Below are 17,264 nucleotides of genomic sequence, written 5' to 3' on the forward strand. Positions count from 1 at the left end.
AAACATATAGCACAAAGATGTATAAATGCTTTAAAAATCATTAATGATAATAGTAATAATAAACAACAACAATGACGACGGCGGCGACAATAATAATAAAATAAAATAATAATAATAAATAATAATAATAATATGCAGGTGCTAACTTACGTCGGTCAATTTCGCGCTGTTTTTGGACGTACCAAGTGTAGAGCGCGGCACGTTTGGCGGTTTTCATGGGGGTTCCTTTATTAAGGTGTTGGGACAGGTGAGACTGATTCAGGCCCGTCACGTCCACCACCTCGCGCTGCGGAATGTTGTGCTGTTGCATGTAGCTCTTAATGGTACGTGCTGCCCGCCAAGGATCCTCGCTGTGTATGGTATAGAAAACCAATTATTATCATGATAATAATAAGAGTAACAATAATTATTAGTAGCAATTATATTACCAATAATAATTATTAACAGTTATTATTATTATTATTATTATTATTATTATTATTATTATAATTATTATTATTATTATTATTATTATTATAGGAATAGTAATAATGACACGTTAATTAAATTATAATTTAATTATATGACTTTTTAAAGTTTTGATTATATATACAAAACGGTTAAAGAATGTTTTAGACAATAACAGAGAAAGTGTACAATAACACAGTTTCAAATGAATAGCTTACAGTAACTTAAACAAAAAAAATTGCAAACCATTTGTTTCAGGAACAGAACAAATGTGTCCTCATTTATCATACTTAAACAATAAAATAGTGTGGCAAAGTTGTCAGATATCTCACCGACACTAAGTAAGCAAGCGTGATTCGGGGTTATTTCAGAGAACGGTTGAAATGGTTCAATAACACTCATGTATACCTAATATTTTGCAATAGAATGCAAACACATAAAAGTTATTTTTTACATATTAAGTCTACTTTCAGTGTCCGACAGAAATCTGTGGCAAGAATACGTTTGCCAAGTGGTAACATGTGAATTGGAAGATCACTATAGGAAACACACACCGTAGACATTGTTTGCTTTAGGAAATAACCCAACACCCATGAGCGGGGTAGGATCTTGATTTAGACCTATAACTTTGGACAATGAATAACTACATATCTTTTCTCTCTAATCATTTGACATGTGTATCTTTCTGTTGATGATTCATAGAATTAAATTAATAACAACAACTACACGTGGTTTCGTTTTGATTTCAGCATCTTCAATAACAGTTATTCGCTTCGATTTCTCATTTCTTCGGGACTCCAGAGAAACGCAAATACCCACAAGAATAAATTACAGTGGGCTGCCTATTAAAACGTAGAAGTGACCAATGAAACCAACGATCTAGATAACAATTATTGAACATTAATGTGCGTCAAAGCCTTTTCTATGATTTTTGTTGTCCTAATGTTACTAAAACGTACAGAGGTCTTTACACTGTGAGGCTACACAAGTCTTGGTCCGTTTGTCAAACGAGAGTTTCGTTAATCTGCGCTGTAACGCCGCAGATACAAGGACTTTTACCCGCAACAGGAGTCAAGTGCAGCAGTTTGAAGTTATTTACAGAGTGCACAGTTTAATATTCACCAGTAATATGTTTAATTCTCTAGGCTAAGTTTGAGCTGAACTTCGCTTTATTCTTCATATTAACGTTTCTAACAGGGATCTATACTTTAAATGCATTTTCAGATGAGATCCAACAGATTTGTTCAGTTTTCTTCAAATAATTAAATGTTTCTTTCGTGTTTAATAGTCTAAAGTAGCCTCCACACTCACGTCAACATGCGCTGCACCTCCGCCCGTTGCTCCACCGCCTCCTCCGTGTTCAGAGACTGGAGCTCCCGCAGGATCGGTGGCGTGTCGAAGTCGTCCCCGTCTTCAGACCCTTCATCTCCGGACAGTTTATTCCCCTTCCCGTGGGAATTCGTTAGTGTGAGGAACACCGGCTTTGAGTCGTTGTCGCTGCTGCCATTGGCACTAGCCGGGGACAAAGATTTTTCAGTTTTTATCCCGAAACCCGGCGGACAAGGATGTAAATCCTCAAGCGCTTCCACCAGAACATCCTTGGTAACCCCAGAATCCAGCAAGGCGCTGAGCAGCTCCTGCTGAAGAGACGTCAACTTGGACACCATTTCAGTAAACATCAACCCGGTGGCGTGGTGCTCCGTGCAGCTCCAGCAAATAGCCTAAAAGACTGGATCAATAATTGCGATGAAGGAAAACTTTAAAGACATTAGCGTTTAAAGCAACTGCCGTGCGCATGGACTTTTGCAACTAATAGGCCTAAGTCAATTGGATAAATGCACCTGCTGAAGGAAGTGGACCCACCTTCTACTGGGGGCGGAGCGAGTCAACACGATGTGACGCCAGTTAAAGGAAACGACGTTTGGTCAATGATATGCAACGACTTCTAAACCGTGTAAATGTAAATGAAGCTATCGCATCATACGTTGCAAGTTGTTGGTTGATGTGCTTAGTAGATTCATAAGTTATTCATATGGCTGGGCAATATTATTAACACAGGGGCATCTCGAATGCTATAACGGGTTAATTAAAACGTATTGATTGGAAAACTTGATTTTGAACCTTGCGCGAGTTTCTAACTGTTCCAGTGAAACCTGAATAGTGGACTGGGCACCAGCCTTCTACAAAATATTTTTTAGCACGTGAAACTAAATAAGGTGTCAAGGTAGAAACAGGATCTGCAAACTGAGAAGCCTTTCAAGTTTGCTTCATGTTGAAGTCCTTGCTTTCAATTGGATTCATAGGAAGATTCACATTATGCCACAGATGCATCATAAGTGAAGTTCCTCCACCCAAATGATACAAATGCTTGTTGATAAACAAGCTAAATTAATAAATAATTATTACTCTCACTTATTTTTAATGAAACTCTGAAATTAATCACTTTTCATTATAAACTATAAAACAATAAGAAATAGTTTAAAATGTAAAAATTATTGTAAAATATCTGCAAGAAGGTAAACCCATAAAACGCTGTTTGGGTTTTTGTGATCATTTGTGTGCTCTTGCATGGTTTATATGTACAGTGATACAGGCTGGATAATGAGAGCTATTAACTGCATGCACACAATAAATCATTAGCCTTAAAACCTAATTTAAACAAGAAACAAAACATGCAGGATAACAGAGATTACACTAAGTCATACAGGTAATAGAAAAAAGGGTAACTAATTAGCAATGACACGAATCATATCCTTAAATTTTTTTTGCCTGAATGCAAAATTAGAATGTTATTTGAATTGTCATCAGATACTCACACAACTCAATGTGTCTATTACAGTAGCTTTTTTCAAGAACAATAGAAAATAAAATAAATTCATTCTTATGATAAGAAAGTGTGAGAAATGTATTTTAATTTAGTGGCACACTACACTTTCACCATCTAAGATTCACTACCATCACTGATATACTGATATAATTCTATACTGATATAATTCTAGATCTATATTATAGTTTAGACTGGATGCCAACCTTTCTCACATATTTTGGGAGCAGGAGGCTGGTGTTCAATGATTAACACCAGTTAATAACAAACTTAGTAAAATTACATATTTTTTTCCAGGATGTGAAACCAGCCCCATTGCGAAAGGATTAGTGGAGCATAACAGTATCGGATGAATAATTTGTTAAAGTTTTTTTCCCCCCTGAGGTGCATGAGGTGAACAGGGTTCCATAATCCCATTCGCCATGTTTGTGTCTCTGAAAAAGCTCCTCGTCTTCGTTGTAATTTCTATCTATATCCAACTGTCCACTTGCAATTTGAATAACTCGTTTCACTTATGGTCTATATTGTATCTGAGTGGGCCTGCATGCATTTGAAAGCCTTTGTTCATGCAGAGAGCACATTGTGATTTCTGCACGATGGACACACTGTATCTCCCTTCATCACACCAGAACAACACCCATGAGAGGCATCGTGTCTTCGTTCTCTCAGATGTTAATGTGAGACGTCAGATGTGGGCAGCCACATGAGAGCACGTGAGCAGAAAAACAGACCTAAACATGTTCTTTCCCTCATGCTCACTCAAGCACACACACACACACACACACACACACACACACACACACACACACACACACACACACACACACACACACACACACTCCAAACATTCAAGCACTTTCCTGAAAACTAACACTAACCTAACTGTGAGGTTCAAAAACAAAGGCACCTCAAGATTTTAGTGTCATTGAAAGTCTAAGTTTACACAGTGGGGTATATAGAGTCTGTATGATGAACCTGTCTTTGTTTGGGTCTCTCACTGTAGAAGTGACCAACATGTTGGAGGTGCTGGAGTGATAATCTGGTAGTGTACAGTGTAAAGTCATGTGATATAATCTGGTAGTGGAAACTGGAAAGTTGTATGGTCCTGGTGCAATCCATAACTCAGTTTTTTACAAATGTGTGTTTCATTCCAACTGACAAATTAAATGAACTGCTGGAGCAAGTCAGGTAACTCTAGTAACTATTTCTAAGGCAACCATTTGAGGCAAATGTTCTGGGAAGCACTGTAATAAAATACATGGATGTAACGTGTTGGGATTGTAGAGTACCGATAACTGCTTTTTTCAGGCATGGGCAAACAAGTTTAATAAAACATAGTTTGAAGAATAGGGCAAAAAACCCTCTATTCAAGTTCTGAGATCCTTACGAAACTGCAATAAAATTAATTAGATATCTTCATGCTGAAATATGTTTATTAGAGTAAACACCATGTAAAATAAAGTATGTAAATGTAGTCTAAAATAACATAACTGAGCTTGGCCATGAGAGGAATGACCAGATAAGAACTTTAGGTGTGACAGACAGACCATGATGAAATTCAATTAAAAGCAAAATTGTAATTTGAATGACCAAAAATGTAACTGAACAAAACAGTTAGTCCTTTCCTCAAAATAATATGCGGGTACAAATAAAAGTATCACATTTTGAAAATACTATCAGAATTATACGTAACTACCTGCTATCAGAGCAACTGCAGTTTCTACCCAACTCTGGCCAAAGTTAGAGTTGTTGTCAGGGCTACTACATTACACGTCATGTCTGTAAAGTACATTGGGACATAAGGATCCTGACTTGAGCATCACAGCTGAAGCCTCCATCATTGATTGGTCTGGTCCTGACACTAATCCAGCTCCAGAGGAGGGTGGTATGATCAATGACTCCCATGTTCTGTCCACACATGCTACCTGCTTCCTTTACCTGATACTGTCTAATTCCTCCATGTGAACAGTCTAAACAGACACACAACAATATCTGTATAGTCACAGGTATGATGGTATATAAAGACTCTTTCATCATTGTTAGTAATTAACCTCAATACCATGAGTAGGCCAGTGTTATTTGCATGACGAACAACATTTACTATTCAATTAGTTTGCTATAAAACCGAATGTTTTTCTGGGTAAAAAAAAACGATATTTACACAATAAAAATTCAAAATACATTAAATTATATTATGTGAAATTATATCAAATTAAAGATCAAAACACATTTTGGGATCATTAATTTGATAATGTCTTATGAGTTAGTGTGATTTTGCATTGGTTTATACTGTCTCATCGTAACTTCATATCATTGCCTTCCTCACAGTCGATGCCTAAAACTTAGATAATCTCTGCTACTTCTTTTCTTTTTACTCTTTTTATCATGCCTACTTTGTATTAATCATTGTAAAGCATCCTTGGATTTGTGAAAGGCACAATATAAATCAAACATTATTATTATTTTTTTTTATCAAGTTCAGTATCAGGTAAGATGAAACAATCCAATGGGCCCAGAGAGATGATTAAGGTGAATATAGCACATGTATTATCTTAGAGAGCAGCTAATGGGATTTCTTGTATGGGAAATATGCTCAATTTGTCTGCTCATAACACAGTCACAGTCTCAACTCAAACAAGCCTTCTCCTTTTACGCTACACTGACTGTGTCTATTTCTCGCTGCTCATCACATCACATCTATTTCTCTCTGCTCACACACACACACATTCACACACGCACAGAAGCGCACACACATAGTTTAGAGTTCAAACTTTAGAAAACACACTGTCCATAATGGTCATGCTCACAAACATACATGGTGAGCATCCATCACGACCAATTTCTAATCTGTCACATTTAAAGTATTTATCGTTCTTAACACTCAGTCCTAGGTCCAAGTGCAATGACACTGAGCCACACCCATATAATCCCTGTTATACTCACTGTTATACTAGAACACCAAAAAAGTTATAATGCTGCGTTGTTACTTTATGACACAGTAAAGACTCGAAGGGCACCTCACCAACTATGACTTACAATACGGGATTTAACGGTTCCAGTGGGGGTTGGCAGACATTGCAGGCGTAATAAAGGACAGGCCATAAAGCACTCGTGGAAATGATCTTAAAAAGTGCATGTGACAGGTGCAGTGTCTTGTGGAACATGTTGCATTTCATCAAAAAATACAATTTTCCCTTTCCAGCAATTCCTTTCCGGACAACTTATTTTCCCCTCTGTGAGGGGGAGTTCGGGGGAGTTCTCATTCTCGGTGTGATTCCACACACACGTAATGGAAGCCACGCTCGTCCACTTCTGCTCCCCCGTGTTGCACCTGCTTCCCTGTGAGAGAATCTGAAGTCATTCAAACCATAAGAATAATCATTCAGCTAAACAGTAACTCAAGTTAATTGAGCGTTTCATAACTAACGTGCTTCAACAAATAGGCATATCATGACAGTCTTTACCATACTATACATTAGCATGACATGGATAAAGTGCTTTCCACATTTGAAATGAGCTCAATGGCTTTTCATTTTATAATGGATAAATGTTAGCATAATTTTGCCTGTAGCATCCAAAGATGTTTAAAGATCTTAGGATCTTAAGAGGCCTAGCTGTGGATCTTTGCCTTGGTTGGTATCTATTGCCTCCTTGATTTCTTAAGCTGTTGTAGTCCAGTGGGAGACAATGACCGCCCACCCGTCCACCCACCCACCACCCTCTGGGATGGGAGGATGGGGATGAGTGCCCAGGACGTGCCTGATTCAGCATTCCCTCCATCCCCCCCGTCTGTTTAGAGACGAGCGGACTCTGACCCCCCGCTGCTCTCTCTGAACCTCACGCTTGCCTGAACTGCTCTTCGGCGCGGTCACACGCTTGCCCCTCATCTTCCTCCTCTTCGCCTTCTCTCTTTCACACCTCAGTGAATGGAGTTATAAGAGGCCAGGTTTTCATTGGAACACCGTGCCAATATTCACAGATGCTTCAAGTCAACGTGGGTCAGTGCGTACGAACTGCCATACGACGCACATGAAAATCTGCGTCGGTAGAGTTGTCACTGTGCCCAACATCACAACACCACAGTGGCCCTCACAGCTCCACTGTTGCTTCCGTGGCATTTCAACCGCCATCCACCGTCATCACTGCCAATGCGGTTTTGCCGAGCTGAATGATCCATGAAAGCTCAAGCGTCAATCATTTGCCATCCTCCATTTTGTAGCCTTTTCATCGTCAACAACCTGGACTGGGACAGGGGGAACACTTCAGGCTGTCTTTCACCTTCCTGGCCATATCCTCATTCCACACGCGTTTCCCAGTGAGGCAGAAAAAAGCCAAAGCAATTTTATGGCCTCACAAACTGCTGTTACATCTTTAAAGCCTAGTAATAAAGACAGGCGTATTATTGAGGTGCTTAGCACTTCTTGGGAAGATTGTTAACTCAGAAGGAGGGACTCGAATATGAACCCATCACCAACAGGCCACAGCTGTTAACGGCGCTTGAGGAGACACAGCGAATCGGGACTGCTTACCAAACACTAGTCATGGCCACCTTCCACCGTCACAGCAAGAGTTGAAGAAAAACCTTTTCAACTATTATCCACATTTATTTCTGGGTTAAACTTGAGCTGAACTGATTCCCCCCGAAGCTACATAATTAATTTACTTTTCATAGATTATATGCATTTAATGTAAACATTTAACGAAGCACCACACATTTGCAGAGGGGAGGCTACCAAAGCTTTGGCCGACCCGTGTGAGCCCGTGAAGGCACAGAGGATGTGTTTGTGTTTATACTTACAAATAACAGGAAGGCAGGTCACACACAGTGAAGGGCAAGGCAGTGTTCGGCAGAGACAGCCTGCGGCAGTAAAGCCATAACTGCAGCTTGTAGAAAAGTTAGCGCCCTTTACCAATTTCGAATGTGTCCATCTTTCTGAATGTTGTAGATAATAATGTAAAACGTGTAAAATGTTTTTTTGGTTGAAGAGTTTTCTCCAAGGAACAGTTCGGGGATTACATAAGCAAAAAAGACGGGTTTGAGTACTTTATTAAGTAAAATAAAGTAATCTGTTAATTTTACCGTTGTGTTTGAATACACACTCACTAGAAACTTTTGTACAGTTATTTATTGGGATCACTGCATGTGCACAGTTAGGTACTGTAACCTGTTGCCATGTTACAGTTACATGACATTCTACAGCTTTTCACCAATGGACAGTTTGTGATCATGGGATTACTGTTGCCTGGATATCTATGGTGGCGAATCAGCTGACAGTTTGAAACCTCTAGCACCACTGATGTTCCTCATACACTAATGCTGCCCCAAACCCCATGAACATGACATTACAGTGAGTAGAAGGTGGTTGGCAGATGTGCAGCAGTCCATAAAATAATAATTATGTGGACAGTGACGAACAAGGAAGGTGCTTTTAATAAAGTGGGTGGGAGTGTATATATGTAAATCTATGTAATACATGTCAAATACATGTAAATTTACATTATTTAAATATGTCCAATATATGTGGGTATAAAATGTGCCTAATTTAAATATTAATTCCATATTTAACTTGTAAACCCTTGCTATTTCCAAGGGTTAATGGGGAAAAAAGTTAAATTTTACAATTCATAATTTTGTTAAAAGAAAACACAGGCATCAACAATTCATGAAATTAAAGTTCCTGTAACTCATGTCTAGTTCTTCCAATGAACTGAAGTAAACCCACGGCTCCACACTGCCCTCTGTAGTTCACATTATGTAACAGAGAGAAACTTCAGTTCATTGAGAACAGGTGAAGCAGCCCACTTAAAGTAAACATTCTTTATTGCTCCTTACTGTTTAAGTTACGGTCCATAAAATATCAGCTTCTATGTGTGTTAAATAAAATGACTGTTCCCACAAAAGCCCCACTTAAAATTCCTGACATTTAGGTAAATGTTTTACAACATAAAATGGTCATTATCAAACAGAACTTCCTTTTGTGAATGACGATTAAACAAAAGCCTACGGTGCACATGAAGATCCCACATGCTGATTTGCAAGTAAAAAAAAAAAGAAAAGACATTCATATAAAGCCATAAAGATAGAAAAAGCATTTCCCCAACAAAGATTCTTGACATGATTGCCCATTGATTGTTGCTACATAACCAGACAGATCGATTCTCCTGATTAACGTCCATTCTAGGTCTTATCTCTTAATGGTGGAATTCACATACCCCATGATGCACTTGTCTTCCTATAACTGTGTGACATGTACGGCGCGGCCTCATGGAAGCGTCTGAGATGGCCTCCTGTCCGCTGGCGGAGTGTCCGGTCCGTCCGAAGCTTTCAAATCCTCGCAGCACCTCGCCACGTCCTCCAGAAACCCCCGCACAGCGTCCAGGGCGGACGCGCCGTCCATGGTGGCCTCCGCCTGGAGCTCCTTCAGTCTGCTCAGGGCCCGGTCCATGGCCCGGTGCCCGTCCCGGGGCTCGGCCTGGGCCGCTGCGTCATCGTCCCCGCGACCGGGAGTGGGCGTGTCCCCGCAAAGGTAACGGACCAGGAAGCCCCGGAGCTCCGGGGCGGAGCGGCCGTCCAGCGAGGCGGCCACGGCGGGCAGGTCGTGCGGGCGGCACAGGGCCACCAGGTGCAGCAGGGCGTGGCAGAGCTGGGCACGCAGGCTGGCGCAGTAACGGTACTCCAGGAAGTCCTCGGTGTCCCCGCTGCGCTCCAGGGCGCCGGCCAGGGAGCGCCACACCTCGGCGAACTGCCGCGCGTCCCCGTAGCGATCGCGTGTCTCGGGGGTGGACAGGGCAGCGGCGGACTTGATGCGCACTTTGAAGTTCCTGCAGGACGTGACGGCCGTGGAGAGAGAGGAGTAGGCATCTTCAGACCAGCCGGCGGTGCCTGGGGGGGGCGAGAGATTTTTATTCGTTTCTTTTATTCCCCGATTGCACCGTAAGCATGTAGTCATGTTTCCTAGTCATCCCAATGGAATGGCGTTCCTTAGCAACAAGAGAGGAGAGACGGGGCCAAGTTCATCTCTCCCTCCCACTTAGAACTTGGCCAATATCCGAGGAACCAAATGGCAAACGGAGAAGTGCAACTTGAAACTCGCAGGGTGGGTTTGACTTCAGAAGCGGCATGTTCGCTGGGCGAGCCAAAAACCGCACGCCCCCTGAGCGCTTTCCCCGCCGCAGCGGAAAAATAAATACTCACAAACACGCTCGGGCTGACGTAAGCGGCTAAAGCTGTACTCACCCAGGGGCAGGCCGGGGTTTCGGAAGGCGTTTCCCAGGGCGTAGCAGGCGTTCCAGCGCACCTTCATGGTGGTGTCCCCCCTCACCGTGTCCGTGAGGGCCCTCATGGCGTGTTGGAGGGGCAGCTGGAACGCCGGCTTGCTCAGGTGCGCCGGCTGCAGGAAGTGTAGCAGGTTCCCCAGCGCACGCACGGCGTTACTCTTCACCTACCGCACGGCCCACACGCGGCCATCGCAACACAACACATTAGCAACTGATTATAAATGCAATGTATTTTTAGGCTTTTAAATGAGCGTATAAACTCCTCGGTAAATTGCAATAGGTTGTCAATATAGTTTAGGAAGTAATGCAGCTGGTCGGGGGGGTATTTGCATTTGAAGCTGTTTTGCAAACAGATTTTGCACCGATTGCAGGCCACAATGAGCATTTGAACATTTGAAGCAGTCAGATTAAGCAATAGTGACGAAGGCTTCTTTATTTATGCGTCATTCTTTCCCAGAGACACATCCACACCTCGGGCGGTCGATGTAACGCTCTACACGTACCCGGTCCTTGTCCGCAGACGCTTGCGTGGCAGATAAGAGCATCTTCAGCAGAAGCATGTCGGAGATCTCCTCCTGAAAATCTAGTCCGACTGCTTCCCTGAACACGGAAAAAAAAGGAAAGAACAGCCCTGTGATGAATAACGAATGATATTAAACACACAGATGCACACATGCAGATTCATTAGTCACCTACATGTTGACGATAAGTGTGTCAGTGAGGTTGCCTAGCGACCAGGAGGCTTTGGCACGGACGTTGGGAGAGCGATCGTCCAGAGCGGTGAGGATCGCGTTGGCCGTGTCGGCAACAAACATCACATCCTGTGAGTGAGAGAGAGCAACAGATGAAGTGGTAGATGTGGCTAAGCTCGGGGCCCGGGGCCCCTTGGCTGTGCAGACTCCTGCAGTGGCTACGGGGGTGAGAGGAGGGGACGAACCTCTCTGAGGCAGGGGAAGAGGATGTAGACACCCAGAGCCCTCACAGCTGCTGCCTTCACTAACGAGTTCTCACTGTACGTGAGGCCCAGCAGCAATGTGATGCAGAGAACTTGAGTTTTATCCTTTGAAAATGGACACACACACACACACACACACACAAACAGTTGTAGGGGACATTTTGCTATGACAGAGTTAAGAGGTCATAGCCCCATATATTAAAAACATGCGCACACACACACACACACACACACACACACACACACACACACACACACACACACACACACAAACACACACACACAAACACACACACAAACACACACAAACACTCACTCACAGGAAGTTGGCTGAAGGCCTGTGGTAGAATGCAGGAGAGTGTGTCACACGCGCTGGTCTGTAGAGTCGGGTGCTGTTCGTTCTGTAGGGCTCCTATCAAGGGACCAGTCAGCACCTCGGACCAGAACAGCACCACCTGCCCCAAGAAAACAAGGACTTGTTAATGACACTAATATAGCACATTGGCATTGGTGCACGATTCATGTAGCTGTTAATTGACCCACCTGGCCCACAGGAACAGCGGAGACAGTCTCTGATTGGCTGGCTTCAGTTCTGTACTGCTGGATAATCCCAGTGCCCAGCTCCTCCAACAACTAGAAGGACATCATTGGTGAGAGAGAAAGAGAGGAAGGAAATATGAAGAATACAGATGGCTGAGTGAACAGACAAACAGCCAGTGTGACAGACAGAGACACCTTGGCTCCGTGTAGCTGAACGGAGGCATCCTGCTCCCCCAGGCAGCGTGCGCTGAGCTGGGCCAACTCCAGGAGAGACGTCTGGGCCAGAGGGAAGTAGCCCTTCACCAGGTGGGCCAGCACCTGAGCACCACACACACACACACACACACACACACACACACACACACACACACACACACACACACCAATCAGGCACCACAAACCTCCCGGCTCACGGAGCCCAGCCCCCCCTTCCTTCCGCCTTCACCAGGCCCACCTGCAGTGCCTCCAGACGGACAGGGGAGGGCTCCAGTGAGCCGGAGGCGGAGCCGGTGGCGTCGCTGTCAGAGTGGGGCTCCTCGCGGGGCTGAGTGACCAGAGCCACGCACAGCTGCAACAACCAGCACGGAGACTCCGGGCCACTTTCTGAGGCCGAATCGGGCTCCCCGCGGCTGGGATGCCTCCAGCCGGACGGGGCCCCGCGTGGCGTGGAACCCCCAGAGGCAGGGGCCCCATGGGTGGAGCAAGGCTGCTGCAGGAGCAGTCGCACCTCGGGCAGGGGGGCCTGAGCAGACACGAGCGCCCCTAGCAGGGTGAGGCTGGACACACGCACGTTCACATCTGCAGAGAGGGGACGGCCAAGTCAGAGAGGCGGAAATGTATATAATTGGAATTTTTATGACTGATGTTATGACTGCAATTCCCATTTCAATGATGTTGACATTTGGATTAAGCTGCACAAGTGTATTCATGGTCCAAAAAGTCTACAAATCATACAAGTCACAAGGAAACAATCAGATAAAATGAAACATCATAAATGAAACTTGATAATAATGATATAATGACAACAATAATGTTTAAAACTGCTCTATAAGCAGCTGGTTAGAAAATTACATCCTCTATAAATGCCTCTCAGTATGAACTCCACTGATGATTCAGCCCTATGGTGCAGTTCTATGAGTGGGTGGAAGTATGTGGCCCACCTCTGTGCCGGACATACGGGCGGATCTGTTTCCACAGAGGGCTGAGCAGGCCGGGCCTGAGACGGCTGTAGGGTACGTTGGACACCAAGTGGGCGAAGCACTGAAACACAGCACACAGCTCATTATAAAAAAAGACCTTGGGCATAGGATGTGACGTGTGTCTGTGTGTGTTTAAAATATTACACACAAAAACACACACACACACACACACACACACACTCACTGTAGAAATAAATAATCTATGACAGTCAAGAGTCTATGTAAAGTGAAATCTCAAGAGCAGCATGCTGTATAAACTCTCCTGTGCGTGTGGGCGAGTGTTTGTGCGTGTGGGCGAGTGTTTGTGCATGTGGGCGAGTGTTTGTGCATGTGGGCGAGTGTTTGTGCGTGTGGGCGCGTGTTTGTGCGTGTGGGTGGGCGTTTGTGCGTGTGGGTGAGTGTTTGTGCGTGTGGGTGAGTGTTTGTGCGTGTGGGTGAGTGTTTGTGCGTGTGGGTGAGTGTTTGTGTGTGTGGGCGAGTGTTTGTGTGTGTGGGCGAGTGTTTGTGCGTGTGGGTGGGCGTTTGTGCGTGTGGGTGGGCGTTTGTGCGTGCGTCTCTCCACCTTTATGACCTGCGTGAGCGTCTGGGAGGAGGACTCTGACAGCAGGGCCAGCAGGAGGCCGCGGTGGAGCTCCCTTATGCTGGCCGCCAGCGTGGCCGAGAACGGCGTGAAGGCCTGTCTGGGAGCGCCGGTGTCCTCCGCCGCCGACAAGAACTGGCGCGAGCCTTCCAGAAGAGCGGAGAGGACCTGCAGGGAGCCGGCGCGCGCCTGCGGGGGGTCACGGCCACGGGAGCAGAGTGACACGGCAAGTGAGCAGGGTAGCGTGACCGGCGAGTGTCGTGGGGTTGGGAGGTGTGGCTCACTGCGGCACCTTAGGGGACAGGTCTTTGAGGGCGATGCTGAGAAGGGTCAACGATGGGGGGCTTCCCACACCAGGGGTGTCTGGAACAAAGGAGGACCAGTAGCCGTACAGCACCTTCTTCTCCACGCACTTCACCGTCGCCAGGAAGCAGTGCAGGGCGCCCTGCCGCACGCGAGCGTGGTAAAGCCTTGGAGAGACAACATACCAGTTACATGGCAGAACGGTGTCATTCAAGCTCACAGTGGTGCAACCACCGATGCTGCTATGGCTAAAATAAAAGAAAGCTAACAAGCCACCATGTAGCATGTAGTATGACAATTTGCCCCACACCTGAGTTTCGACTGCATGCCTCCCTCGGGATCGGAGAACTCGGAATCAGAACTGCTTTTCTTCCAAGGGGGACAGAGCTGGGCACCAACACCTGGCAGACTGGGCGGTGTGAGGTGGGCAGGTGGGCGGGGCTGCTCAGCCGGGCCCTTCCCCCGCACCTCCCCCACGTCTCCCCCGCACCTCGGGTCTTCATCCTCCCCCTCCTCCTGACCTCCGTTCCCTCCCTCCGCCCTGGCTTTCTTCCCTCTCCCACGGGACTTTCGTTTTTTACTCGGATGGGTCTGCAGCGAACAGACAGGAGGTACAGAGGTCACAACTCCCTCTCCAGTCCTCACCAAGTGACTTTTACAGCTAATGACTTTTAGAGTCAAGCACGAGCATGTGCTGGTTCAAACTGCACCATAAATACTACGTTTCCCAGCGTACCGCTGTTGTTTGCCTCTGTGCTGACACGTCCTGTGGAGGTTCAGCTCTGACTGTAGGAATGGTTTCGTACTGAGGGAGGGGGGCTGGGTACAAAACTCGAGGCATCTCCACATTTATCCCTGGCAGCCCATAAAACATATATTTCTGCCAAAAGACACAAGACCATTAAGGCAACAAAGTCAGTGTACCTTAATATCAGGTGAAATTAAATTCACAAGTTATAACTAGCAAAAATATTAAAGAAACTTGCCGGTACTCTTTTATTTTACCATGAGAATATCAAGAAGAATATTATTACTACAGAGATAAAGGGAGACTAAATGGAACCGATGAATTTCAACTATACAGTTTAAGTACAGCAAATGTGGCCACAGTTCTATTTTGATTTTTGAATGAGTCTATAAAAAGTGCAGCTGCGGCTACGATATGTCACCTTGATCACAGCCAGTAAGGAGCCCAGCTCCTGATCAGGACTAGCTCTCCATTTCTCCCCACTCAGAAAATATTGCAAGCCCTTTAAGGCACTCTGCAGCAGCTGCGAGGAGGCAAAAGAAATGGTCTAAATTCATATAAAACGTAAGAAATTGGGTGTCTTACTTATAAAAGAAACCACTGCAAAAACAAACAACTAAGTACTTACTGTACAGAAGGCTATTTCCTCCACACCAGGAGACTTTGGGGACTGAAGTGTCTGTATGAATATTCTGTAACATATGTGCTTATATGGTTCCTCTAAATAAGGGTGACCTGGGATTCTAACACAGATGAACACATAAACACAGATGCACACAAGCAAACACGCAAAACTGTATCTCATTTTCCTAGTAATTAGTATCTTTTATTGATTTAAACATTACTTGAAAACGAGTTTTTGGACTCTAAGAGCATTTGATATTCCTGACGGAGCCCTTTAATAAATCTGTAATTAATTATTCAAGAGTACTAATGCCTAGGTTGTATTTCTGTATAAATACATACTTTGCCTTTTTATTAACTTTTTTATTCATTTAAAATAACTAACCCAAGACAAAGGTTGGCCATGCAATGCACAGCAGAGCGCCGTAGTTCTAAGTCAGTCTGACAGGAATCGCTGTAGTTTAGAAGGATACCATTTTGTCCCAGAAGCTGTGGAAGATGCTAGAAGAAAAGGAGTAAGCTCAATTATGGGTGTTAAACAGACAGTATCACAACAAATGACTGAATCATACTTCAGCCTCCATTCCTGTCTGAATAACTCTTACCTGCTGGCACCTGGGTCCATTTCCATACACCAGTGATGAAAGGGCAAGCAGTATCTCTGTGTGAGTCCACGAGCTGCATGTTCGCAATGCACGTGTGCAGTATGACACAAGAGTGTGGAGTGTCTGCACATCAGCAATCACCTGCCAAGAAGCTCAATCTTAAGTCTTCAAGCAAGGCCCTTAACCCCATTGTATATAATCATAACTCTAAGTCGCTTTGGATAAAATCATCAGCCAAATGCCATAAATGTAAGTAACACATCAGCAACAATATCAATCTATTTTTAATCATAACGTACCTGTAACTGATTTAGCAGCTGATGAGTCAACTGGCACAGTTTAATGACAAGGTGTTCCTGGCTGTGAGGAACCAGTCGGCTTGCATGAACGAGCAGAGAACATACGTCCTAAGTGACAAGAGGAGTGTTATTATAATCCAGGTAAAAGTTACACTCGGGACCTCAAACTGTCAGACTGCTATTTTGAAGGAGCTACAATTAACAAACGGCCTCTGTCCACGTTTGAGTTGTTAGCTAGTTGTTGCCTTTGCATGGTTTAGTTATTTAGCTAGCTTAGGTGTTAAATGAATATACTAGCTAGACGGTTAGCCTTAGGTGTTTCTAGCTGTGATTTAAAAAGACAGAAAAATATAAAATGTAAGTTAAAAATTACTTCTGGTCGTATGTTTTCATTGGTAAAACTGCTGCTGTGATTTTCGGAGATCAGCTGGTCGAACAGCAGGTTCAGTTCGGTTTTGAAGCTTGGACTGTCAGAGGGTCTGAGGGCTCTTAATTTGCTGAAGAGTCGGCTGAACTGTTCTCCGGCGGCAGATGAAGGAGTGAGCTCAGCTTCCATAGTTAAGTGCAAACCTTTTTGTGCTGCTTTAAATGGAAGTAATGCAGGCTGATGATATCCAGTTAAATCTAAATCAGAAGGGCGAAGAGAGCTCGAAGTTACCCTAACGGCCATCTTCGTGGGGTCAAAAATAGATGCTATGGTGACAGGAATACACATCCGATGTCAATCGGAAGTTGTACATATTCAATCTAAAAGTCACGTATTCTTAACATGTATACAGTATTGAAGATTGTTCTGTATATGTGACGTTAGAGAAATACACTTTACACCTGCAGTGTATTATGGCTTTATATACATTTTAAT

General features: G+C 44.3%; 2 protein-coding genes across 4 annotated transcripts in view; both read right to left on the minus strand.

Annotated features, from left to right (window-relative positions):
* hnf1bb (HNF1 homeobox Bb) overlaps positions 1-2,293 on the minus strand; it is an 8,409-nt gene extending 6,116 nt beyond the window's left edge. Inside the window, exons 1-2 of one of the 3 annotated variants that reach the window (XM_076980429.1) lie at positions 1,759-2,293; positions 151-350 (exon numbers count right to left, since the gene is read on the minus strand). In XM_076980429.1, coding sequence (XP_076836544.1) covers positions 151-350; positions 1,759-2,126 — 568 coding nt within the window. In that variant the 5' untranslated portion in view covers positions 2,127-2,293. The remainder of the gene's footprint in view (positions 1-150; positions 351-1,758) is intronic. The other 2 variants (XM_076980427.1, XM_076980428.1) reach the window with 2 other exon arrangements.
* Positions 2,294-8,302: 6,009 nt separating this feature from the next.
* heatr6 (HEAT repeat containing 6) lies at positions 8,303-17,209 on the minus strand. Its single transcript, XM_076979726.1, has 20 exons — positions 16,776-17,209; positions 16,403-16,510; positions 16,104-16,244; positions 15,884-15,999; positions 15,503-15,617; positions 15,296-15,397; positions 14,863-15,006; positions 14,437-14,717; positions 14,116-14,293; positions 13,806-14,012; positions 13,205-13,304; positions 12,499-12,842; positions 12,240-12,362; positions 12,048-12,137; positions 11,825-11,959; positions 11,487-11,609; positions 11,246-11,370; positions 11,053-11,149; positions 10,509-10,713; positions 8,303-10,154 (listed from the first exon to the last, which is right to left on the minus strand). The coding sequence occupies exons 1-20, from the start codon at positions 17,115-17,117 to the stop codon at positions 9,535-9,537; spliced, it is 3,696 nt and encodes a 1,231-aa protein (XP_076835841.1). The 5' UTR covers positions 17,118-17,209; the 3' UTR covers positions 8,303-9,534.
* Positions 17,210-17,264: the final 55 nt, after the last annotated feature.

Source organism: Brachyhypopomus gauderio, chromosome 18, assembly GCF_052324685.1.
Source record: "Brachyhypopomus gauderio isolate BG-103 chromosome 18, BGAUD_0.2, whole genome shotgun sequence".
NCBI classification, from domain to species: domain Eukaryota; kingdom Metazoa; phylum Chordata; class Actinopteri; order Gymnotiformes; family Hypopomidae; genus Brachyhypopomus; species Brachyhypopomus gauderio.